General features: G+C 38.9%; 1 protein-coding gene across 1 annotated transcript in view; it reads left to right on the top strand.

Annotated features, from left to right (window-relative positions):
* The window catches only part of LRRC69 (leucine rich repeat containing 69), a 68,368-nt gene that overhangs the window by 38,314 nt on the left and 4,006 nt on the right, over positions 1-26,048 (top strand). The window contains exons 5-7 of the mRNA XM_088844658.1: positions 654-725; positions 13,281-13,382; positions 18,567-18,746. Coding sequence (XP_088700784.1) covers positions 654-725; positions 13,281-13,382; positions 18,567-18,746 — 354 coding nt within the window. The remainder of the gene's footprint in view (positions 1-653; positions 726-13,280; positions 13,383-18,566; positions 18,747-26,048) is intronic.

Raw genomic sequence — 26,048 nt, forward strand, 5'->3', positions numbered from 1 at the left:
TCTGCAACCCCATGGGCTACAGCGCGCCAGGCCTCCCTGTCCATCACCAACTCCCGGAGTTCACTCAAACCCATGTCCGTTGAGTCGGTGATGCCATCCAGCCATCTCATTCTCTGTTGTCCCCTTCCCCTCCCGCCTTCAGTCTTTCCCAGCATCAGGGTCTTTTCAAATGTGTCAGTTCTTCGCATCAGGTGGCCAAAGGATTGGAGTTTCAGCTTCCGCATTAGTCCTTCCAATGAATACTCAGGACTGATTTCCTTTAGGATTGACTGGTTGGATCTCCTTGCTGGTATATTGAAGGTAGGGGTTTCCAATAAAGTTTCCATTTTACAAACGGAGAAGCTAAAGTACAAAGATTAAGAAATTTGCCCATAGATAATATAGTAAGTCTCAGAGGTGAATTTGAACCTACAGATATTTACTACAAATAGTCTAGTTCTTGGCCACCATGTTATGTTGCCCTGGAGTGGTCAGAGGAAATGGAGAATTCAGAAAATCTGAATTCGTTCGTTGTGATTTCCTTGGGGAGAGTACTGATCAGGTAATTAGGAAAGGAGATCAGCCTCATCCAGTTTAAACTTACAAGAGATGTTTACGATGCTACATACTAGATTTGTAAAAGCTCTCTTTCTCTCTTTTGTTTCCTGACACAGGGACTTTGTGATCTTTTCAACCTGAGAATTCTAGACGTAGCTGGAAATGTTATTCAGATATTTCCATCAGGAGTAAGTAGAGTCAACTTGTATTATAATTGAAAAATAATTTTGTTTATTGGGAATAGAAAAACAGCGTCAGTTGCTCAGTCGTGTCTGACCCTTTGCAGCCATGGAGTAGCCTGCCAGGCTCCTTTGTCTCCCTTCTCCAGGGCATCTTCCCAGCCCAGGAACTGAACCTGGGTCTCCCACATCGCAGGCAGATTCTTTACCATCTGAGCCAGAGGAAATCCCCTGTGAAAAAATAGGCAGCCAGTAAAACCTCCGGTAATTGGAACCTTGAATTAATACAAATAACTGAAAGATTTGCTTTGTTCTAGAACTTCAGAACTTGTTCTCTCTTATTCCTTCCTTTGTGTTCTGTGCTTGCTGAACTTGTTTGAACGGAGTGAACTCTGATTGTTACCATAAATATTTTAATATATTGTTTATGATTAAGTGTTTTTTCAAAAATCACGTATTGTTTTTGGTCACTTCAGACTTTTTCAAAGTATTACTTTCCAGAGCATAGATTTTTATCCCTTGCAGTTGAGAGTCCCTTAGAATGCAAGGAGATCAAACCAGTCAATCCTAAAGGAAATCAGTCCTGAATACTCATTGGAAGGACTGATGCTGAAGCTCCAATACTTTGGCCACCTGATGTGAAGAACTGATTCATTAGAAAAGACCCTGATGCTGAGAGCTGGTGATGGGGAAGCATGGTGTGCTGCAGTCCATGGGGTTGCAAAGAGTCAGACATGACTGAGTGACTGAACTGAGTTCATCCAAAGATATTTATTAGTTGCTTTTAAGCCATGGAAAATGAGGAATGCACTTTTTTCAACTTGGAGATGAATTTTGACTTTGCTTTAAGTAACTGGTCTTAGTAGCTTGTAACTTTTTGGAAAGAAGCTATAGTTTTTCATGTTGGAGTGAATGTGTTTCCACTTCAAGGTAATAATTAGAAGCCCAACAATCCAGGAGGTATTCAATAAATAGTTGTTGATCCATTACTTTTTCTGATTAATCAATACAAAATTGAGATTATAGTCCCTTTTACCCTCTGAGTGATATTTAACAAAGCTTATCATTTTAACCGTTTTTACGTGTATAGTTCTAAGTCACTATATATACATTCATGTTGTTGCAGCACCATTATCACCACCTATCTCCAGAAGTTTTCTGTCCATTCCTCGCTCCCTCTAACCCTTGGCAACCAGCATTCTACTTCTTGTCTCTAAGAATTCAAATACTCTGGGAATCTCGTATAAATAGGATCATACCATATTTGTCCTTTTATGACTGGCATATTTAACTTAGTATAATGTCTCCACAGTCCATCTGTGTTATAGCTTGTGTCAGGTTTTCTTTTTTATGGCTGAATAATACTCATTCAGCCATTCAAATAATACATTACATTATATGTAATGTATATGCATTAAATGTATATACATTTTTTATTTTCATTCATCTGCCCATGGACAGTTGGATTGCATGCTCTTTTTGTATATTGAGAATAATGCTGCTGTGAATATGGATGTACAAATGTCTGTTCAAGTTCCTGCTTTCACTTCTTTTGGGCATATACCCCACAGTGGAATTGCAGAGTCATATTCCATGTTTTAATATTTTTTAAGGAATTGCCAAACTGTTTTCCAAAAACATGCAGTTTTGAATGTTAATAAGCATTGGATGTTATACTGACCCTGCAAATCCTACAGGATTTTATTCATCCTGCTACACGATATTATTCATGTCTCGGTATGACTCTTCTGCCCTATGATACCAGCCTTGATTAAAGCTGCCCTTGTCTTCTCTGGCACCTCTGTGGTTTGCATGTACCACAAAATAGAATAATACTTTTCAAGTCGGTCTTCTCAATAGACTATAATCTTCCAAAGGAAAAGAGTACTCTTTCTTATCTTTATACCAGCAGAGTCTTGAATTTCAATCAAATGCATGTGTGCTAAGTCACTTATATCATGTATGAGTCTTTGTGACCCCATGGACTGTAGCCTGCTAGGCTCTGTGGCGAGTCTCCAGGCAAGATTACTGGAGTGGGTTGCCATGCCCTCCTCCGTGGGATCTTTCTGACCAAGGGATTGAATCCGTGTCTCTTATTATCTCCTGCATTGACAGGTGGACCACTAGACTACCTGGGAAGACCTTCAATTGAATAAATATTTGTTAAACATATAAATAAAAATAATATTCTTTAACTATATTCAGTATTTGACTTAGTAGTACCATAAATTCAAAGTTCCTTCTATAGTGATACTGTAGTTACAATTGTGCTGTTTTAATAAAACACCAGTCCATTAATTTAGGGTAATTTTGAAAGAATATGACTTAGTGTTGCATTTGGAGCACCTATTTCAGAATTTTCTGGGAACACTGAAGTAAGATATTCTGTGAATTCATCTAAGGTTTGGTCCAACTAGTTCAAATGAATAGAACTTTCCACATTTGATAGATAAGGCCACTATTGTGGTAAATGATGAACACAGAGGATGAACCAACCCTAGGCCATTCAGGTATGACCTAAATCAAGTCCCTTATGGTTATTCAGAGAAAGTGACATAGATTCAGCCTGATTGAGTGTTTGAAGAACTATGGATGGTGGTTTATAACATTGTACAGGATGTGATGATTGAAACCATCCCCAAGAAGAAGAAATGCATGAAGGCAAAATGTTTGTCTGAGGAGGCATTACAAAGAGCTAAGAAAATAAGTGAAAGGCAATGGAGAAAGGGAAAGATATACTCAACTGAATGAAGAGTTCCAAAGAATAGCATGGCGAGATGAGAAAACCTTAAGTGACTAATGCAAAGAAATAGAGGAAGACAATAGAATGGGAAAGACTAGAAGTCTCTGCAGAAGATTAGAGATATCAAGGGAAGATTTCATACAAAAATGGGCACAATAAAAGACAGAAATGGCATGGGCCTAACAGAAGCAGAAGAGATTAAAAAGAGGTGGCAAGAATACACAGAACAACTGTAAAAAAGGTCTTAATGACCCAGATAACCACGATGCTGTAGTCATTCACCTAGAGCCAGACATCCTGGAGTGTGAAGTCCAGTGGACCTTAGGAAGCATTACTATGAACAAAACTAGTGGAGGTGGTGAAATTCCAGTGGAGCTATTTCAAATCTTAAAAGATGCTATTAAAGTGCTACACTCAATATGCCAGCTAGTTTAAAGACTCAACAGTGGCCATAGGACTGGAAAAAGTTTGGTTTTCTTTCCTATCCCAAAGAAGGATAATGCCAAAGAATGTTTAAACTACCGTACAATTGAGCTCATTTCACATGCTAGCAAAGTAATGCTTAAAATCCTTCAAGCTAGGCTTCAACAGTACGTGAACCAAAATCTTCCAGATGTACTAGCTGGATTTAGAAAAGGCAGAGGAACCTGAGATCAAGTTGCCAATATCTGTTGGATCATAGAAAAAGCAAGGGAGTTCCAGAAAAATATCTGCCTCTGCTTTATTGATTATAATAAAACCTTTGTGTGGATCACAATAAACAGTGGAAAATTTTTAAAGGGGTGGGAATACCAGACCACTTTACAGGCCTCCTGTGAAACCTGTGTGCAGGTCAAGAAGCAACAGTTAGAACAGGACATGGAACAAAGGACTAGTTCAAAATTGAGAAAGGAGTATATCCAGGCTGTGTATTGTCACCTTGTTTATTTTAACTATATGCAGAGTACATCGTGCGAAATTCTGAGCTGGATGAAGCTCAGGCTGGAATCACGATTGCCAGGAGAAATATCATTAACCTCAGATATGTGGATGACACGACCCTTATGGCAGAAAGTGAAGAGGAACTAAAGAGCCTCTTGATGAGGGTGAAAGAGGAGAGTGAAAAAGCTGGCTAAAGACTCAACGTTCAAAAAACGAAGATCATGGTGTCCATTCCCATCACTTCATGGCAAATAGATGGGAAAATAGAAACAGAGACAGGCTGTTTTCTTGGGCTCCAGTGTCACTGTGGACGATGACTGCAGCCATGAAATTAAAAGACACTTGTTCCTTGGAAGAAAAACTATGATAAACCTAGACAGCACATTCAAAAGCAGAGACATCACTTTGCCAACAAAGGTCCGTCTAGTCAAAGCTATGGTTTTTCCAGTAGTCATGTATGGATTTGAGAGTTGGATCATAAAGAAGGCTGAGTTCCGAAGAATTGATTCTTTTGAACGGTGGTGCTGGAGAAGACTCTTGAGAGTCACTTGGACTGCAGGGAGATCAAACCAGTCAATCCTAAAGGAAATCAGCCCTGAATATTCATTGGAGGGACTGATGCTGAAGCTGAAGCGCCAATACTTTGGCCACCTGATGTGAAGAGCCGACATGTTGGAAACGACCCTGATGCTGGGAGAGACTGAGAAGAGGGTGACAGGATAATACAGTAGGATGGTGTCACTGACTCAGTGAACATGACTTTGAACAGACTCTGGGAGATGGTGAGGGATAGGGAAGTTTGGCGTCCTGCAGTCTGTGGGGTCACAAAGCGTCAGACATGACCTAGGGACTGACAACAGTATGGTTCTATTACCATTTTCTTAATTGTTTGGGGTTTATTTTGTGTAGGTTTTTCCTTCTTTTGTGTTTTGTGCCTCGACAAGTTCCTTTAGTATTTGTTGCAATGCTGTTTTTGGTGGTGATGAATTCTGTTAACTTTTGCTTGTTTGGAAAGCTTTTGATTTCTCCATCAAATCTGAATGAGAGTCTTGCTGGGTAGAGTAGTCTTGGTAGTAAATTCTTCCTTTTCATCACTTTAAATATATCATGCCATTCCCTTTTGGCTTCTAGACTTTCTGTTGAAAAATCAACTGATAATCTTATGGGAGTTCCTTTGTATGTTATTTGTCCTTTTGTCCTTGTTGTTTTTTTTTATTTTATCTTTGTCTTTAATTTTCATCATTTTGATTACTATGTATCTTGGTGCGTTTCTCCTTGGGTTTATCCTGCCTGGGACTTTCTGTGCTTCCTGGACTTGGTTGACTATTTTCCCATGTTAGGAAAGTTTTCAGCTATTATTTCTTCAAATATTTTCTCAAGTCCTTTCTCTCTCTCTTTTGGGACCCCTATAATGTGAATGTTGGTACTTATAATGTTGTCCCAGAGTTCTCTGAGGCAGTCTTCATTTTTTTCATTCTTCTTTCTATATCCTGTTCCTTGGCAGTGATTTCCACCATTCTGTCCTCCAGGTACGTATCTGTTCTTCTGGATCAGTTATTCTGCTATTGATTCCTTCTCGTGTATTGTTCATCTGTGTCTGTTTGTTCTTTAGTTCTAGGTCTTTGGTGAACATTTCTTGTATGTTCTCAATCTTTGCCTCTATTCTTTTTCTGAGATTCTGGATCATCTTCACTGTCATTTTTCTGAATTATTTTTCTGGAACGTTGCCTATCTCCATTTCATTCATTTGTTTTCTGGGGTTTTATCTTGTCCTTTCATCTGAGACAAAACCCTCTACTTTTTCATCCTGGCTAACTTTCTGTGATGTGTTTTTGGTTCTCGCTGCTGAGGGATTGTGGTTCTTCTTGCTTCTTCTGGCTGCCCTCTGGTGGATGAAGCTGAGAGACTGGTATAAGCTTCCTGATGGAAGGGACTGGTAGTGGGAAAAACTGATTCTTGCTCTGGTGGGCAGAGCCTGCTGAGTAAAACTTTAATCCAATTCTCCACTGACGGGTGTGGTTGCACTCACTCTCTGTTAGTTGTCTGCCTCTGTTAGAGACAAGCAGCCCTGGGGTCTGCTGGCTCTCGGGTGGGGTTAATGCCGACCTCCCAGAGGACTTATGCCCGCTGCTGCCAGTGCCCTCGTCCCCGTAGCGAGCCCATGCCGACCCACACCTCCACAGGAGCCCCTCCAACACTAGAAGGTAGGTCTGGTTCAGTCTCCTGTAGGGTCACTGCTCCTTTCCCCTGGGTCTTAGTACACACAAGATTTTGTTTGCCCTCTCCAAGAGTGGAGTCTGTTTCCCCTTGTCCTGTGGAAGTCCTGTAATCAAATTCCATGGGCCTTGAAGGTCAGATTCCCTGGGGATTCCCTGTCTCTTGGCTGGATCCCCAGGCTGGGAAGTCTGACATGAGGCTCAGAACCTTCGCAACAGTGGGAGAGCTTGTTTGGTATTTATTGTTCTCCAGATAGAGGGTTGCCTACCCAGCAGGTATGGGGTTTGATTTTATAGTGTTTGCACCCCTCTTACCATCTCATTGCTGCTGCTTCTTTGTCTTTGGACATGGGGTACCTTTTTTTGGTGGATTTCAGCATCCTCCTGTTGATGGTTGTTCAATAGCTAGTTGCAATTTTGGTGCTCTTTCAGGAGGAGATGAGTGCCTGTCCTTCTACCCTGCCCATCTTCAACCAGAAGTGATGTAATCTCTTAAACATGTATTCATCAGCCAATCTAAGCAATGGAGAGGTTTTTAGTGTGTGATTTTAAACAAGGATATTAATAAACACTTGTATCATAACTTTGTTGGGTAAGTATTTGACACAATAGCTGGTGCATAGAAGGCAATGGCACGCCTCTCCAGTGCTCTTGCCTGGAAAATCCCATGGGCGGAGGGGCCTGGTAGGCTGCAGTCCGTGGGGTCGCTAAGGGTCGGACATGACTGAGCGACTTCACTTTCACATTTCACTTTCACACATTGGAGAAGGAGATGGCAACCCACTCCAGTGTTCTTGCCTGGAGAATCCCAGGGATGGGGGAGCCTGGTGGGCTTCCGTCTATGGGGTCACACACAGTCAGACATGACTGAAGTGACTTAGCAGCAGCAGCAAATATAGAATGAATGAATAATTAAATTAGATAATGTGTATAAATCCTTTACTAATGCTTGGCACATGGCGGATAGTAAATGTTATTTTCTTTTCATTTTAAAGTTTGGTCTGAGCTACCTGCTGCTGAAACTATACCAGATGTAGGGATGTCTTTCAAAGCTACGAGAACACCTGAATGATTGTAATGTGCAATTTGTAGGGTAACCACTGTTCTGTGTGCAAGGGTAAATGCTGTGTTAGCAGCACAATGTTATGGGTTATTTTTCCTCTACAGATCCATTGACATTCTCTGGCCTGCCTTGGTTAATTAACAAAGCAGTACTGATCAGCTGTCTCCCTGAAAGAGTTCCTTCCTCTCCTGGATCTTCACCATTGGTTCTCTGTTTACTTCTGTCTCACCCTTTCCCCCTTTCTCCAGACTCACTTGGTTTCTGATTGTCACGTGAGATCCCTCTGAATGTAGGGCCCATTGTTAGCTGAATTCCCCTTTTCTTAGTTGCTTTACACACCTGGTCACCTACTACTTCTCTTGATGTCCTTTATTTCCTTGAATCCTTTTACTTTAAAATTATTTCTCTGTTTATAGCTGATGCTGATTTATTTTTTTTATTGAAGTGTAGTTGGTTTACAGTGTTGTGCCAATCTCTGCTGTACAGCAGAGTGACTTAGTTATAGACATACAGACATTCTTCTTTTATATTCTTTTCCACTGTGGTTTATCACAGGATGTCAAATATAGTTCCTTGTGCTATGTAGTAATTCGTTGTTGTTTGTCCATCCTATATGTAATAATATATAATAATAGTAATGTAATGATCGTTTATAGCTGCTAATTCCACATTCCTAGTCCTTCCCTTGCCCAGCCCTCTCCCCGCTTGCAGCCACAGGTATGTTCTCTATGTCTTTGAGTTCGTTTCTGTTTTGTAGATAGGTTTGTTTGTGCCATATTTTAGATTCCACTTATAAGTGATGTCACATGATTTTTTTTTCCCTTTCTGACTTACTTTTCTCATTGTGATAATCTCTAGCATCCATGTTGCTGCAAATGGGAGCATTTCATTATTTTTAATGACTGCATAGTATTCCGCTGTGTATATGTACTATATGCATTCACCTGTCAGTGGACGTTTAGGTTGTTTCCATGGTTTGGCTATTGTGAGTTGTGCTGCTGTGAACACAGGGGTGCGTGTATTTTTTTTTGTTTTGAATTACAGTTTTGTCTGGGTGTATGCCAAAAATGGGATTGCTGGATCATATGGTAATTCTATTTTTAGTTTTCTGAGGAACTTCCACACTGTTGCACCCGTTGACATTCCCACCAATAGTATAGGAGGATTCCCTTTTCTCCACACCCTCTCCAGTATTTGTTCTTTGTAGACATTCTAATGATGACCATTCTGACCAGTGTGAGGTGGTACATTATTGTAGTTTTGTTTTGCATTGCTCTAAAAATGCAGTGCTGATTGATTTTAATCTATTCCGGTGAAGGCATATCTTATATTCCCCTGATTCCAGACCCTTGCCTGATATCTAGCAGGTAGATCCTGGCTTAGTGTCACTCTTGGCTTATTTGTCTAATTTATAAAGCCTAAATATTTCACAGATGTTCCCAGTGACTTTTGTTGTTTTACTTTTTTTGTGCTTCATCCAAAGTCAAGTGATGATAGCCATTTTATATTTGATTGATTCTTATAATTTCCAAATGAACTCCCTTGCCTTCAGTAAAATTATCCCCATGTATGAGCAGTTCTTCACAGATATGTTCACATACACACACGGAGGTCATTCAGCTTTGGATTAAGACAAGTATTTTTGTGAAATTGATTGTACACTTAGAAAATTGTTCTATATAGTTTCAACATGCCCCATGACCAAAAATGTCCTTGAGTGGTAACTTTTGTACAGTTTTGTGAAAGGAACTTGGAAAAATGAAATTATGATGTCAGACTAATACCAAAAGTTCTATCAAAACTTTTGAAACTCTTTTGCAAGATGATTAAAAATAACCTAAAAGTGAAAAATGATACTCAGGGAAATGTTCATAAAGCTGTGGACAAGGACATCTCCAAATATCTCCACATTCTAATGATTTGTTTTGAAGTATTTTGAGTATTCCACTTTGCTCAAATAACCGTGAGATATTCCAGTTGTCTACCTCCATCTTCCTTGCTTTTCTGCCTCTATTGAATAGCAACATTAGAGATCCACTTTTTTCCTGTTCAGTATCTATAGTTTGTCTTTATATAGGTTGAATATTAGGAAACACTGTACCCTATTTTTACAGCTTATTATAGCCTCTCTAAAATTTGACCTTAATTTGAAAATAGTGTATTTTTCTTTGGTTGTCAGTGGTTCAATTTATTAGGAGTGTGTGTGTGTGTGTGTGTGTGTGTGTTTAGTTGCTTAGTTGTGTCCGACTCTTTGCGACCTCATGGGGTGTGGAGCCCACCAGGCTCCTCTGTCCATGTGATTTTCCAGGCAAGAATTCTGGAGCAGGTTGCCATTTCCTTCTCCAGTATTTATTAGGAGATATACATTTAACACAAGATTCAGTGGCTTTTAAAAAATGGGACACAAGCCACCACTTACCTAATGAAAACCACTTGTGGGCTCTATGGTTTTATGTAAATGATGTAACAGCTCCTGTTCTTATTTTCTCCGACTGTATAGAGCTTCTCCATCTTCGACTTCAAAGAATATAATCAATCTGACCATCTGGTGATGTCCATGTGTAGAGTCGCCTCTTGTATTGTTGGAAGAGGGTGTTTGCTGGTTTGCTTAAAGGACCTCAGATTCAAACAAGGCAGTTTGATTTCTGGTTCTTTCTTCTCTTTCTGTAACGTTTTATGTTACATACTACGCCCTGTACTGAGAACTGGGCGTATAACGGTGAGGAAACAAGACAGGGTCTCTGCTCTCTCCAGTGCTGTACTTTAGGAGGAGAACATATTAATCAGTAATTGTCGTCATGAATGTATAATTGCAAACTGATATCAGTACACTAAAAGAAAGGACCACTGACCTGAGAAGGAGAAAAAGAACTTGATTAAACAGTAGGTAGGGGAAAACTTCTTAGAAGAAGTGACAAAACTTGTCTGAAGAATGGTAGGAATCAATTCGATGAAGGGGAGAGATGCTTTCCAGGCAAAGTGAACAGCATGTGGAAAGGCCCTGGCGTGGGAGGGACCTTGGATATTCAGGGACCTGGAAGGAATAGAAGGGGGCCATGACCAAGGAAAGTAGACTATGCTGAGGATTTTGATTATTTGAAGAGCAATGCAAGTCTAAAGGGTTTTAGGAAGGGGGTGACATAATCAGACCTATATTTTGAAAAGATCATATTTATGAAGGAGAAGGCAATGGCAAGCTACTCCAGTACTCTTGCCTAGAAAATCCCATGGATGGAGGAGCCTGGTAGGCTGCAGTCCATGGGGTCACTAAGGGTCGGACACGACTGAGTGACTTCACTTTCACTTTTCACTTTCACACATTGGAGAAGGAAATGGCAACCCACTCCAGTGTTCTTGCCTGGAGAATCCCAGGGAAGGGGGAGCCCAGTGGGCTTCCGTCTATGGGGTCACACAGAGTCGGACACGACTGAAGTGACTTAGCAGCAGCAGCATATTTATGAAGTGTGGAGTACACAACGGAAGGGTTGACAAAGGGAACTGGGTGGACATCTGGTAGACTTTTGCTGAAGCTAGTGGTAAAAAACCCGCCTTCCAATGCGGGTAGACATAAGAGACTCAGGTTTGATCCCTGAGTCAGGAAGATACCCTGGAGGAGGGCAAGGCAACTTATTCTTGTCTGGAGAATCCCATGGACAGAGCAGCTGGCAGACTGCAGTCCATAGGGTCGAATAGTGACCCTGTGAACTGTGAAGTGACTTAGCACGCATGCACTGACAGGAAACCCAGTAGTGCATGCCGAAATAGGGTATTAAAAAATGCTGCTCTGGGGAATATTCAGAGTGGACACTGAGACATTGTGTGACTTCAGGTTGCTGAAATTTACCTGCTGCAAAACACATGCTAATGACTTTCATTATCATTTTCCTTTAATTAATTTCTTTCTGCTATATTGTGTGTAATAAGTTAGCAAGCTGGATAACTCATTGCAATGTTTAATGGAAGAATAATGACAGAATTTGAAGAAAGAAAGAAATGACCCCTGAAGAAAAATATATGCTCTTTGGACCATGGTCAGCTTTGAAATGAGGTTCACATCTGTTAATGCTTTTGCATATACCAGGATACTCAAGTTTGTATCAGTTTTTTATAAAAATACTGAGTTTAAGTATAAATAATAGAATGTTATTCTCCAGGACCAGAAGGAAGAAAGGGTGATTCCATTAAGCACAGGAAGTGCTCTTTTCATTTCGGCACACCCAGCACACACTTGGGGCTACCATTGGATTCAACTCTCTGGTTTGCTCCTTGTTGATAGATACCAGAGGAAACTGAATTCAGAAAGACAGAATGTCTAAAGGTGATTCCAATGAGGTCTTAAACCCTGTATTTTATTTTAAAATCTTGTCTATGTTGTAGAAATTTCATGAGACTTTTGAGACCTGATGACATGCTGCCCTGGAGAGATGTATTAAAATCAATTATTTTTTTTAAGCCCTGGGCTGAAATCAAGGAACTATCTGCAACCCTCTCATGAGTGTGGCGTGCAGTGGCGTAATGGCGCTGCTCATCCCGGCTCCCAGAGCCCGTTTTCCCCGTCTCTTCCCAACTCTGTGTTCAGTGACTGGCATCAGCCATTGTAGGAGTATTGACACCTTTGAATCAAAGCATGCCACAAATCAGGGCTTTTTTTTCCTTTCCAAAGAGCCATTTCATCTGCACACCACTGAAGACAGGTCTTATTTTCCCTATTTCACAGTTGAATCTAAGGCTCAGAAAAGTAAATCCCTAAATTAGTTTAATTTTGAAAACCACATGAGTTCTTGGGAGTCAAAGCATAATATTAATATAAGAGAATTCAACTATTTTTCTATGCAAAGGGTAGAATCCAGCTGAATTTAGGTTTTCTTATGAGAAAATTTAATACCCTGTGACTTGTACATTTTCTTTTTTTTTAAATTTTCATTGTGCACAACAGGTAAATCAACTGTACTTCAAAAAAATGAGAATTTTTTTATATTTCTCTATTTCCCTTACCTTCCCCCTGATCATAAATGAATGAATCATAAGACAGTATGTGATACCTAGATGCTGGTGTGTATTAAGTGTTACTTTTCATCATGCATGAGTGCGTGCTAAGTCACGTCAGTTTTGTCAGACTCTGTGCAACCCTATGGACTGTAGCTCTCCAGACTCCCCTGTCCATGAGGATTCTCCAGGCAAGAATACTGGAGTGGGTTGCTATGCCCTCCTCCAGGGATTTTTCATCTTACTTGGTTCCTAACAAACATATTAGTTGCAAACTGTTCCCAGCATTTGATTAATTAACCCTTATTCTATTAGTAACCAGCTCTATGATCCTGAGCAAGTTTTCTTATCTGTCTAGTTTGGGGGATGCCACTGATGATCTCTAAAGTCATTGCCATCCTTGGTAACATGAAGATTCTTATGCTTCTAATAACTTGAGTATGCCTTGCTGTTAAAATACTAATGTGGAGTGCAGATCTTAAATAAAGTAATATTTTTTAAAATGTTGATAAATATTTAGTTATTTTAAATTTTAAAGTAGACTTTTTAAAAAAGTCTAGTTTTTATTGATGGTGAAGGCTCTGAAGTGAAGTTTACTTTGTTGTGTAATGAAGTTTTTATTTTGTTTTTGAAAGTTTCAAGATTTGAAGCTGAGGGAGTTCTACTGTGAGGGAAACCCACTGTTCCTGAAGCACCCAGTTAGTGCTATAAAACAGGAGGATGTCTGGAGTTTACAGGTGAATCCTTATGTCATTCATACAAGTATTCGAGCTAAACCCATGATTTAAGTTTTAAAGAGTTTTCTTCTAAAGCATTTTTACCAAGTCAGCAAATGATTAATACAACTATAATCCATTGGCATTGTAGACCGTAGTCATAATCTTTTTGACTTGCTTGCAGAATCCAATGTAATCCTACCTGATTTCCAGAGTGACCACATTCAGAGACATTTTAAACATTTTGTTGGATCAAAATAGAGGAATTTGTGTTCGCTTTAGTGTCCATGTATTTTTTCAGTCTTATCTAAAGATGTATTTGATTTGTTCTTACTGGGGTCTTTTGCCTCTTCCATCCCCTTGTCATTTATCCCCATTCCTAGGGGATGAAAGAATATGATCCAGAAATTGTGTTCCCTTTAGTCAAAGAAGTTGATGATATTAAAAGAAGGAATAGGGAAGTATATTAGAGGACTGGCTGTGTATGTCTTTTGGTGATAGACACATCGAAGATTGCAGATTTTACCACATTTGAGAGTATGAGTCTGTATTGTGAATGTGGATTTCTCAGGTCCTTTTAGCTGAACTTGCAGAATTGTCTTAAAACTTTCAAGTATTGGGAAGGGTTCAAGTTTCCTGACTACAGGAAACAACATTGTTTAATGGTTTAGTTTTTTTTTTTAAATAACATTTTTCCCTTATTGAACAAGTAATATATGTTTAATACAGAAAACTAGAAAATACAGATAAGCGAGGAAGAAAATATTAGTTATAATGCCATGTGTGTTAGTCACTCAGTTGTGTTCAACTCTTTGCAATACTGTGGACTATAACCTGCCAAGCTCCTCTGTCCATGAAATTCTCCAGGCAAGAGTACTGGAGTGTATTGACATTTCCTTCTCCAGGGGATCTTTCCAACCCAGGGATTGAACCAGGGTCTCCTGCATTGCAGGCAGATTCTTTACCATCTGAGCCACCAGTTGAAAAATTATTTTAAAAGTTCAGTTCAGTTCAGTTCAGTCGCTCAGTCGTGTCCGACTCTCCGCGACCCCATGAATCACAGCACGCCAGGCCTCCCTGTCCATCACCAACTCCCGGAGTTCACTCAAACTCGTGTTCACAGAGTCGGTGATGCCATCCAGCCATCTCATTCTCGGTCGTCCCCTTCTCCTCCCGCCCCCAACCTTTCCCAGCATCAGAGTCTTTTCCAGTGAGTCAACTCGTCGCATACAAGCTTATTTAGAGAAATCAGAGAAAAGGCAATAAAAATACTCAAAAATCCAGTGTGCAGAGATACAATCACTTTTCTGACATTTATTTTGCTAGAACTTTTAATAAATCCAGAAGTTTTTGATATCAAAGCTTTGTTCAAGCTGTGTACTATTTAGATACTTCATTTTTTACTCAAAATACTGTGAATATTTTTCCAGTCAGTAAAAAGTCCATGACATCTTTTTTGATGATTACATGATAATATACTAGTATACGATTATACCAGAATATTTTAAACTACTTTCCTACTGTTGGCTGTTTAAATATTAATAATCTTATAACTTTTTGGCCTTTATAAACAAGGCTGTCCTCTTCTCATGTCCATATTATCCTTGTCAATGAAATCACTAATCCAAAGGACTAATCTTTTCAAGGCTGATTAACTCTTTTCCAATTCTCTTCCAGAGACTCAATCTATATTTCCATAAACAGTATTATTTCCCTCTCTTATATGAATAAAAACTTATTTGAAGTTTAATTATAAATGATTTTAAAATTGAAGTATTAAATTTAATTCCTCATAACCTAATTGTTCTCCTTGAATCAAACATTTCAGAACAATGGTAATAAAATAATATTGATAATAATAATAAAAATATTAATAGGCAACTAATACTTATTATGCTTACCATGGGCAAGGCATTGTTCTAAGCACTTAATAGAAATGAACTAATTTATTCCTTCTTTAACCCTCAAAAAGAAGACACCATTATTATTCCTCTTTTATAGATAAATTGAGCCTTGGAGAAGTTAAATAACTTGTCCAAGTTCACAGGTCTAGTAAGTTTTAAAATGTGGATGCCATTCTAAGCAGTTGGCCTCCAGACTCCATGCTTCAATATTGCCTCAGAAAGGGGCTGCCAGAAGTGAGGGAAAAGGAAAACAAAGGTAGTCTCTTGTTGGAAGAAATTCTGATTTGTGGAGGGGACTGGATAAGCAGTTAACCCAAGGTGGCAGGGGTCTTACTTGGAGCCCATGAGAGCAAAAATGTTAGCTTGAGTCTGGGGCCCAGGTGCAGGGTGAGAGAACAGTTCTTCCCTCTCATTTTCAAAACTTTAAGGACCCAGGAGCACAACAATTTGGGGGTTTTGTTTTGTTTATTTAGTAGAAGCAATGATTTTTACTTATACAAATGATTTGGGTGTTTTCGAAAGTATCTCTAAGAATTTTTCTTAGAAAGGTGACAAATTTACTATAATTTTGTATTTAAACTTAATGTAAAAGTAATTTCTACTGAATATTTGGCTACCATTATAACATTACTGATTAAATCACTTGGACTTTCAAAAACTATAGGGACTTGTTTTAGGATATTCCTTGGTTAAGATTTTTAAAGACTTTCCCTTATCTCAGAGATTTGTGAATTAAAATTTAATATTGATAACTATAACAAAATATTAATCAGCAGATGCTAAACAGAGTTTTACCTGTATTATATAATTTAATTCTCTGAACTCTGTGTGGTAGGGTTGAAAATAAAATCTCTATTTTATAGGTGAGGTATTCCAGATCAGAGAATTTAAGGACTTGTCAAATTGGGTCACACTAGTAAGTCATAGAGCCACATGATTTGCACTTATTTATGTATCTGACTCTGACTCAGTATCTTGCTCTTGATGCTGTGTTTTAATGTCTATCATACAGTAACAGTTGATCACACAACAGTTCCAAAGTTCTTCATTCCTTCTGACTCACATTTGTTTTTATGTTTTATAATGTTTAATATTTATATATAAATATATGTAAGGATAGTTTTATGATTCAAATCTAATCAACATGTATTAGGAAAACTGAAAGAAACACCTTAAACTAATTTTAATCTATGATTGTTTAAACATAGAAATAATCTCTGACCTACATATAGTTAGCTAACAAATATTCCAACAGAATAGCATATAAGCTATTCAAAAGGAATAATTTATTTTTCCATAAACGATTTTTTGACTTTTAAATAACACTGAGATCAAGCCATCATTTAGTAGTATATTCTCAAAAACTGCATTGCGTGTATTTTCATGGTACAAATTTCCTAAAATTTACTATTGGTCATGCCAGAAGTATCTCATTATATGTGTGTGTGTGTGTGTGTGTGTGTATGTTTCTTTAAGTAATAACTTTATATTTCAATGATATATGTTAGTCTTCCAAAGCAACACATTGGCAGCAAGTAGGAGAAAGATATAAATAATGGGTAATAGAAGAGTTCTGCAACAATTCCAAGTGCAACAAACATGATTGGTTCCAGAAATCATAAATGGAAAATGTCTGCTGTGTGAATTGTTCAGTTGCAAAGTCATGTCCGACTTTTTGTGATCCCATGAACTGTAACACGTCAGGCTCCTCTGTCTTCTGCAATCTCCCAGAATTTGCTCAAATTCACATCCATTGTGCCGGTGATGGTATCTAACCGTCTCATCCTTTGCTGCCCCCTTCTCCTTTTGCCTTCAGTCTTTCCCCATCATCAGTGTCTTTTTCATGGGACCTATTCATTGGTCCCGTGTATTTCAGCAAATTCTACTGTCTGCTCTTTTGGGTCTGAATTCTCTGTTTTTTGTGGGTTTATAGTGAAACTAACCATTGAACTCTGCCTCTAAAATCACCATTTCATTCAGAATCACAAGCTATGTTCTGTGTAATTAATTAGAGGGAAGCGATAATAGACATTGAATTTAGGAGTCCTGTAATATTAGTGTGAAAGGGCCGTTCTTTCACAAAGGATGACTTAATCATGTAACCATCCCAGAGAATAAGCTGAAGTGTGTAGGAGGTTATGCTGCTGAAGGATCAGGCAGTTAAGGAACCCATGCTCAGGGCTGTTTCTGTGCAGAGGCAGCATTACCAGATGTTTGCTGAGTGCAAGGGATAGAGTAATAAGGAACAGGGAGACAGATTTATAGGATTTGTTATTATTTTTAAAGATTTTAATTGGGATAGATGAGTGAAAGGTTATGCTTGTATGTGTATATTTATGTATGTATGTTTGTATTTCCACACGGACTATCTTAATACCATTGAGAAATTTTTCACTTTGGCCACAAAAAGGTCTTATACACTATTAAAAATTCATGCAGTGTTTTTGTAAAATTTACACAGAACTTCATGCTCTTGGCACAAGAGGGGCATTTAGTGGAGTGAATCAAATGTTTATTTTGTTTGCTTGGGTAGTGAAGATATAATTATGTATTTTATAATTTTTTATTTTAAGATGGTGATATTGTCATAGTGACCAGCCTCACCACCTATTTTATTGTTTAATAATGTTATTATCAAAAGTGTAGTTTCTGTATGTATTTATGTGGATAGTTTTAATACATACTGAATTCAAAGATTTGATTAATAGAAATCAGTACTCTTTACTAATTTGGCTCAATTCAGATACTCAGTTTAGTAGATAACTTAGTCTGGTACCTCTCAAACTTTAACATACATACAGAATACCTGGGGAACCTTGTTAAATTGCGGATTCTGGCTCAATAGATCTGAAGTGCAACTAAGTCTGAATTTCTAATAAGCTTCTAGATGATACAGATTCTATTGATTCTGCAGCTTAAGCGGTAAGGATTTAGACCTTAGTAAATGTGACAGACTCAATTTTTGAGTCTAGTCTGAATATTTGCACAGTCCTTGCCTATTGTGATAAGAGGTACAAAATTTGAACCTACACTTTAATAATGTAAATTTATTATAATCTGAATTCCTATATGTCAGAGACAGAAATTTACAATGGACGTAACTTGCTTTTTGTATATGCTGAAAACTAAGCTTACAATGCCAGTTATTGACAATATAATTCATTATATATACATGGAAAACTAATTTAACAGAAACTGTGAGGAATAAGCCAAAAATATAAATTAATGAAATAGGAATCAATGTAATATAAAACAGTTATTTTGAGAATAATCTGAAGAACCATATTCTTTTTTAATCTAGGAAATAACATCAAGATTTATAATGAATCAGCTAGCAGAAAAGAATCCTTTCCTAATGAAAGCCATAAAATGGTACCCACAGGTCAGGAGCATTATCTCTCAGGGAAGAAAGTGTGCAATATGTGGGAAGTTCTTTTTAACCATATGGCTGGAATGTGTTGAGTTTTTTCCTCCATCAAAGGTAAATGGTGTTTTTTGTATGAATATGAACATAAGACTGCCTCTTATTCTTTGTCCTTGTCTAAGTTGACCAATATAAACTACATTTGTATCTAAGAATTGACATCTATGATGATATAATGGGTTTTTCACCAGCTTTATTGATTTATAATTGATAGATCAGTCAGTTCAGTTCAGTTGCTCAGTCGTGTCCGACTCTCCGCGACCCCATGAATCACAGCACGCCAGGCCTCCCTGTCCATCACCAACTCCCGGAGTTCACTCAAACTCATGTCCACAGAGTTGGTGATGCCATCCAGCCCTCTCATTCTCTGTCGTCCCCTTCTCCTCCTGCCCCCAACCTTTCCCAGCATCAGAGTCTTTTCCAGTGAGTCAACTCGTCGCATGAGGTGGCCAAAGTATTGCAGTTTCAGCTTTAGCATCAGTCCTTCCAATGAACACCCAGGATTGATCTCCCTTAGAATGGACTGGTTGGATCTCCTTGCGGTACAATGGACTCTCAAGAGTCTTCTCCAACACCACAGTTCAAAAGCATCAATTCTTCGGCGATCAGCTTTCTTCACAGTCCAACTCTCACATCCATACATGACCACGGGAAAAACCATAGCCTTGACTAGACGGACCTTTGTTGGCAAAGTAATGTCTCTGCTTTTTAATATATTATCAAGGTTGGTCATAACTTTCCTTCCAAGGAGTAAGCGTCTTTTAATTTCATGGCTTCAATCAGCATCCGCAGTGATTTTGAAGCCCCAAAAAATAAAGTCTGACACTGTTTCCACTGTTTTCCCATCTATTTCCCATGAAGTGATGGGACGAGATGCCATGATCTTTGTTTTCTGAATGTTGAGCTTCAAGCCAACCTTTTTACTTTCCTCTTTCACTTTCATCAAGAGGCTTTTGAGTTCCTCTTCACTTTCTGCCATAAGGGTAGTGTCATCTGCATATCTGAGATTATTGATATTTCTCCCAGCAATCTTGATTCCAGCTTGTGCTTCTTCCAGCCCAGCGTTCCTCATGATGTACTCTGCATACAAGTTAAATAAGCAAGGTGACAATATACAGCCTTGATGCACTCCTTTTCCTATTTGGAACCAGTCTGTTGTTCCATGTACAGTTCTGACTGTTGCTTCCTGACATAACATAGTATAAATTTAAGGTGTACAACATGTTAGTCTGATACATTTATAAATGCAAAATGACTACCAGCACAGTTATCACCTACATCTCATCCTGTCACATATCATCATTTTTTATTTTTGTGGTGAGAACACTTAAGATCTACTTTATATATGATACATATATAATATGTATTCTAATATAATATATGTGTATATGACTAATATATATCATATATATGTATGATGCATATTTATACAAATATATAATAAGCATGATACATATATACTGTATTAGTTATAATCACCATGCTGTACATTAGACCCTCTAACTTAATCTTATAACTGAAAATTTGTATACTTGACGACTGTCTCCCTATTTCTCCCAACCCATAACCTCAGGTAACTATCACTTTACTGTTTATCTAAGTTTGTGTTTTTTATGTTTCTCATATAAATTATTGTGCAGTATTTATTTTTTCCATCTCTGATTTATTTCACTTAGTGTAATTCCCTCAGTGTCCATCTAAGTTATCATGAATGGCAGGATTTCCTTATTTTCCTTGGCTGAGTAACATTCAGTGGTGTATAGATATACACCACAACTTCTTTATCCATTCATCTGTTAACCGACATGCATAGGTTGTTTCTATATCCTGGCTATTGTGAGTAATGCTGCAGTGAGCACGAGAGTGCAGATATCTCTACGAGATCCCAATTTCAATTTCTCTGGATATGTAATAAAGTGGAATTGCTGGATCTTTGGTGGTTCTATTTTTAATTTTTTGAGTGACCACATTTCCATAGTGGCTGTACAAATTTGCATTTCCACCAACAGTGCATTCACTTCAGTCACTCAGTCGTGTCCGACTCTTTGCAGCCCCATGGACTGCAGCAAGCCAGGCCTTCCTATCCATCACCAACTCCCAGAGTTTGCTCAAACTCATGTCCATTGAGTTGGTGATGCCATCCAACCATCTCATCCTCTGTCGTCCCCTTCTCTTCCTGTCCTCAATCTTTCCCAGCATCAGGGTCTTTCAAATGAGTCAGCTCTTCACATCAGGTGGCCAAAGTTTTGGAGTTTCAGCTTCAACCTCAGTACTTCCAATGCACACCCAGCACTGATCTCCTTTAGGATGGACTGGTTGGATCTCCTTGCAGTCCAAGGGACTCTCAAGCGTCTTCTTTAGCACCACAGTTCAGAAGCATCAATTCTTCAGTGATCAGTTTTCTTTATAGTCCAACCCTCACATCCATACATGACTACTGGAAAAACCATAGCCTTGACTACATGGACTGTTAGCAAAGTAACGTCTCTGCTAAAAAGCCGTCTAGGTTGATCATAACTTTCCTTCCAAGGAGTAAGCGTCTTTTAATTTCCTGGCTGCAATCAGCATCAGCAGTGATTTTGGAGCCCCCCAAAATAAAGTCTGACACTGTTTCTACTGGTTCCCCATCTATTTCCCATGAAGTGATGGATCCAGATGCCATGATCTTAGTTTTCTAAATGTTGAGCTTCAAGCCAACTTTTGCACTCTCCTCTTTCACTTTCATCAAGAGGCTTCTTAGCGCCTCTTCACTTTCTGCCATAAGGGTAGTGTCATCTGCATATCTGAGGTTATTGATATTTCTCCCAGCAATCTTGATTCCAGCTTGTGCTTCTTCCAGCCCAGCGTTCCTCATGATGTACTCTGCATATAAGTTAAATAAGCAGGGTGACAATATACAGCCTTGACGTACTCCTTTTCCTATTTGGAGCCAGTCAAGTGTTCCATGTCCAGTTCTAACTGTTGCTTCCTGACCTGCATACAGGTTTCTCAAGAGGCAGGTCAGGTGTTCTGGGATTCCCATCTCTTTCAGAATGTTCCACAGTTTATTGTGATCCACACAGTCAAAGGCTTTGGCATAGTCAATAAAGTAGAAATAGATATTTTTCTGGAACTCCCTTGCTTTTTCGATGATCCAGCGGATGTTGGCAATTTGATCTCTGGTTCCTCTGCCTTTTCTAAAACCAGCCTGAACATCTGGAAGTTCACGGTTCACGTATTGCTTAAGCCTGGCTTGGAGAATTTTGAGCATGACTTTACTGGCGTGTGAGATGAGTGCAATTGTGCGGTAGTTTGAGCATTCTTTGGCATTGCCTTTCTTTGGGATTGGAATGAAAACTGACCTTTTCCAGTCCTGTGGCCACTGCTGAGTTTTCCAAATTTGCTGGCATATTGAGTGCAGCACTTTCACAGCATCATCTTTCAGGATTTGATATAGCTCAACTGGAATTCCATCATCTCCACCAGCTTTGTTCTTAGTGATGCTTTTAAGGCCATTTGACTTCACGTTCCAGGATGTCTGGCTCTAGGTGAGTGATCACACCATTGTGATTATCTTGGTCATGAAGATTTTTTTTTTAACTGCAAGTAAAAGAAAACCACCTCACACACTAACTCAAGTAATGAAGAAGGTCTAGGGATGATTCTGGCTGAATATTTAGTCATGCTGGGTTGGATATCCCAATTTATTCATCCAGAATTTGTCCTCCTGGTTTCCTTTGCTTTGGCTCTTCTCTCAGATTGCCTGCATGCATGCTAGGTTGCTTTAGTCGTGTCTTGACTCTTTGTGATCCTGTGGACTGTAGCCTGCCAGGCTCTTCTGTCCATGGGGTTCGCCAGGCAAAAATACTGGAGTGGGTTGCCATGCCCTTCTCCTGGGGATCTTCCCGACCCAGGGACCGAACCTGCATCTCCTGTGGCTCCTGCTCTGTAGGTAGATCTTTACCACTGAGCCACTGGGGACGCCCTTGCTCTCTTAGATTTCTCTCAATTGTGCCTTCTGGCTGTGGAGGGAGCTCTTCCCTCTCTCAGCACATTCAGGGAAAGCTTTGGGGCTGATGATTATCGGTTTTCTTGGAAGCTCTTGGGTCATGTGCTTACATGGTCGTGGTAGTGGGATCAGTTGCCCTCTCTCTTTCGTAACATTTGCACTGAAATTGGAGAATGGGTAGTTCCTTAAAGGAAGAGGTGGGCTTTTGTGCCAGCAGGTGGGAAATGGATGCTGACAGACAAAAAAGATTCCCGTTAGGGAATTTCAGTCATGTTTCCTGGTTGATCACATAAACTTCTAGGAAATAAGTCAGATTTGTAATGATTCCAATTTTCACCCTCATCCAAAATATTTTATCATTAGAATAGTGCCATGTATTCTTTGAGCCTTTGGCTTTTCATTGATTTATCACCAAGGTTGAAAGGTTATTACTCTCTTGAGGGTGTATTAATAGCTGTATTTAGGTGCTTTAACCTTTAAATAGGCCCAGGATGTTCTTTTATGGAAGAGTGAACAGAACAGTAATGAAATCTCTTACTGTGGATTGTGATAGTGATAGCCCAGTGGGTTGGTTAATGATAAAACTAAGCAGCGTTATCAACCAATTAAACATTGACTCTGTTTTGGACTCTCTCCCTGAGAGCTGTGTTGACCTCAGAAGTTGTTTATAAAGCATATAAATGGTAAGCTTTGAGGCTGCCATTATTTCAAATATAGTGGTTAGAACATGTACACTAAGTGGTCAATACTGATGGGAAGAACTGACTCATTTGAAAAGACCCTGGTGCTGTGAAAGATTGAAGGTGGGAGGAGAAGGGGACAACAGAGGATGAGATGGCTGGATGGCATCACTGACTCGATGGACATGAGTTTGAGTAAACTCCGGGAGTTGGTGATGGACAGAGAGGCCTGTCTGCTGCAGTCCATGGGGCTGCAAAGAGTCGGATACGACTGAATGACTGAACTGAACTGAATTGAAGTGGTCAGAACATGTACACCAACTTAGTGTATATGTTCAAAAACTCCTTATTTGTACATTTAGAAGTAACATGAGAGATATTGTAAGTACAAAAACTTAAGTCATATATTGGTCAACTTGCCTGAAACCCAGCCCGTGAAAATCTTAATGAACATTGCAGACAACAAACAGAGTATTAGGAGATTAATTTCCATGAGAAATGGATGCTAGGTAAAACTGAGATGAGTACTGAAGTGTTCAGTTAGTCTCTGTTTATTGATCAGTTTAACATCCCTATAGATCAGAATCAGGTTTGCGTGGATTCTGTATCATTTTTTTGCCTTCATCCCAGATACTTTACAACTCGGCAATATAATAATATCTTTGGATAAAAGCCTAGATAATCTTTTATCATTTGAATTTTATTTAGTGTTGAGTATGCCATTCTTAGGGCTTCACTGGTGGTTCAGGCAGTAAAGAATCCACCAGCAGTGAAGAAGACCTGGGTTTGATCCCTGGGTTGGGAAGATCCCCTGGAGAAGGGAATGGCAACCCTCTCCAGGATTCTTGCCTGGAGAATCCCATGGAGAGAGGAGCCTGGTGGGCTACAGTCCTTGAGGTCATAAAGAGTCAGACACGACTGAGGGACTAAGCACAGCACACAGCAGCATGCCCTTGTTAACTAGTTAAGTTTGTTTATTTGTGTGTGGGAAAAGAGCAAATCAAGCATAAATAGTTTAGTATGTACTTTAGAAGTCAATGTTCTGAAATCTCTGAGAAAGCTAATATTTAATTTACTTAAAATATTTAAAATATTGTAAATGTTTAAAATATTTTTTGAGTAGTGCTTTAATTTTATTTTTAATCTTTACTTTTTAGAACTGGAAAATAAGCAGAAATCTACAGCTGGTACCTCTTCAAATATTAATTTGTTCTTATAAATGTTTTTACCAACGTAACCCTAACATCTTTGGAATTGCTCAGGTGTAGAGCAGGTAAGAAGCTCATTTAGAGCCTCACATGATTTACCCATCAGCTCTGCACACATAGTCAGATTATGCCCAGCTTATGATACCCTGCTCCTTGTCAATACCTTAAGTAAAGGAAGGAAAGAAAAGTAAAGGACCAATTTAAACACCACAGTCTACCTTTAGATTGTTTAGACTCTTAAGTGTGCTGAAAAATAAAATAGAAAAATCAGTGTGTGTGGCAATTGAGTGTCATTTTTTTTCTGTCATTTTATTTTGATGGGCTCAAATATTTATTTTATGGGTATTTTGCAAGTGAAAGAGAATCACTTTTTAGTGCTAGATAGTTCAATTTTGATTTCAGTTGAGTTCTTATTTTGTAAGAGGCACTAACATCTTTCTTTTTCTTTCTTTATTAAGGTGACATTGGTTTATAACATTATGTAAGTTTCATATATTCAACATTATATTTCAGCTTCTGTATACACTACCAGAAGTTTAGTTTCCATTCACTGCCATATGGTTGATCCCCTTTATCCATTTTGCCTTCCCCCAACCCACTTCCCTTCTGGTAATCACTAATATGTTCTTGGTATCTGTGTGTTTATTTCGCTTGTTTATTTTGTTTTATATTCCACATATGAGTGAAATCATATAATATTTGTCTTTCTCTTATTTCATTTAGCATAATCCCCGCAAGGTCCATCCCTGTTGTAGCAAATGGCATCTTATTTTCTTATGACTGAGTAGTAGTATATAATATCCCATATCTTCATCCATTCATCATTCATGCACACTTACGTTGTTCCCATATCTTTGCTATTTGTAAATAATGCTGCAATGAACATAGGGGGCATATGTCTTTTCAAATCAGTGTTTTTGTTGTCTTCAGATAAATATACAGAAGTAGAATAGCTGGATCATGTAATAGTTCTATTTTTAATTAAAAATTTTTTTATTGAGGTATACTTGATTTATAATATTGTTAATTTCAGTTCAGTTCAGTCGCTGAGTCATGTCTGACTCTTTGTGACCCAATGGATTGCGGCACGCCAGGCCTCTCTGTCCATCACCAACTCCTGGAGTTCACTCAAACTCATGTCCATTGGGTTGGTGAGGCCATCCACCATCTCATCCTCTGTCGTCCCCTTCTCCTCCCGCCTTCAGTCTTTCCCAGCATCAGGGTCTTTATCAATGAATCAGCTCTTCACATCAGGTGGCTGAAGTATTGTAGTTTCAGCTTCAGCATCAGTCCTTCCAATGAATATTCAGGACAGATTTCCTTTAGGATGGACTGATTGGATCTCCTTGCAGTCCAAGGGACTCAAGGGTGTTTGAGCGTCTCCTGTGGAGGTATGGGTCGGCACTGGACTGCTGCAGGGACAGGGGCTCTGGGTGCAGCAGACTTGGGTGTGGCATAAGCCCTTTTGGAGGAGGTCGCCATT

Source organism: Moschus berezovskii, chromosome 16 (genome assembly GCF_049115385.1).
Source record: "Moschus berezovskii isolate FMDL1 chromosome 16, NW_MosBer_1.0, whole genome shotgun sequence".
NCBI lineage: Eukaryota > Metazoa > Chordata > Mammalia > Artiodactyla > Moschidae > Moschus > Moschus berezovskii.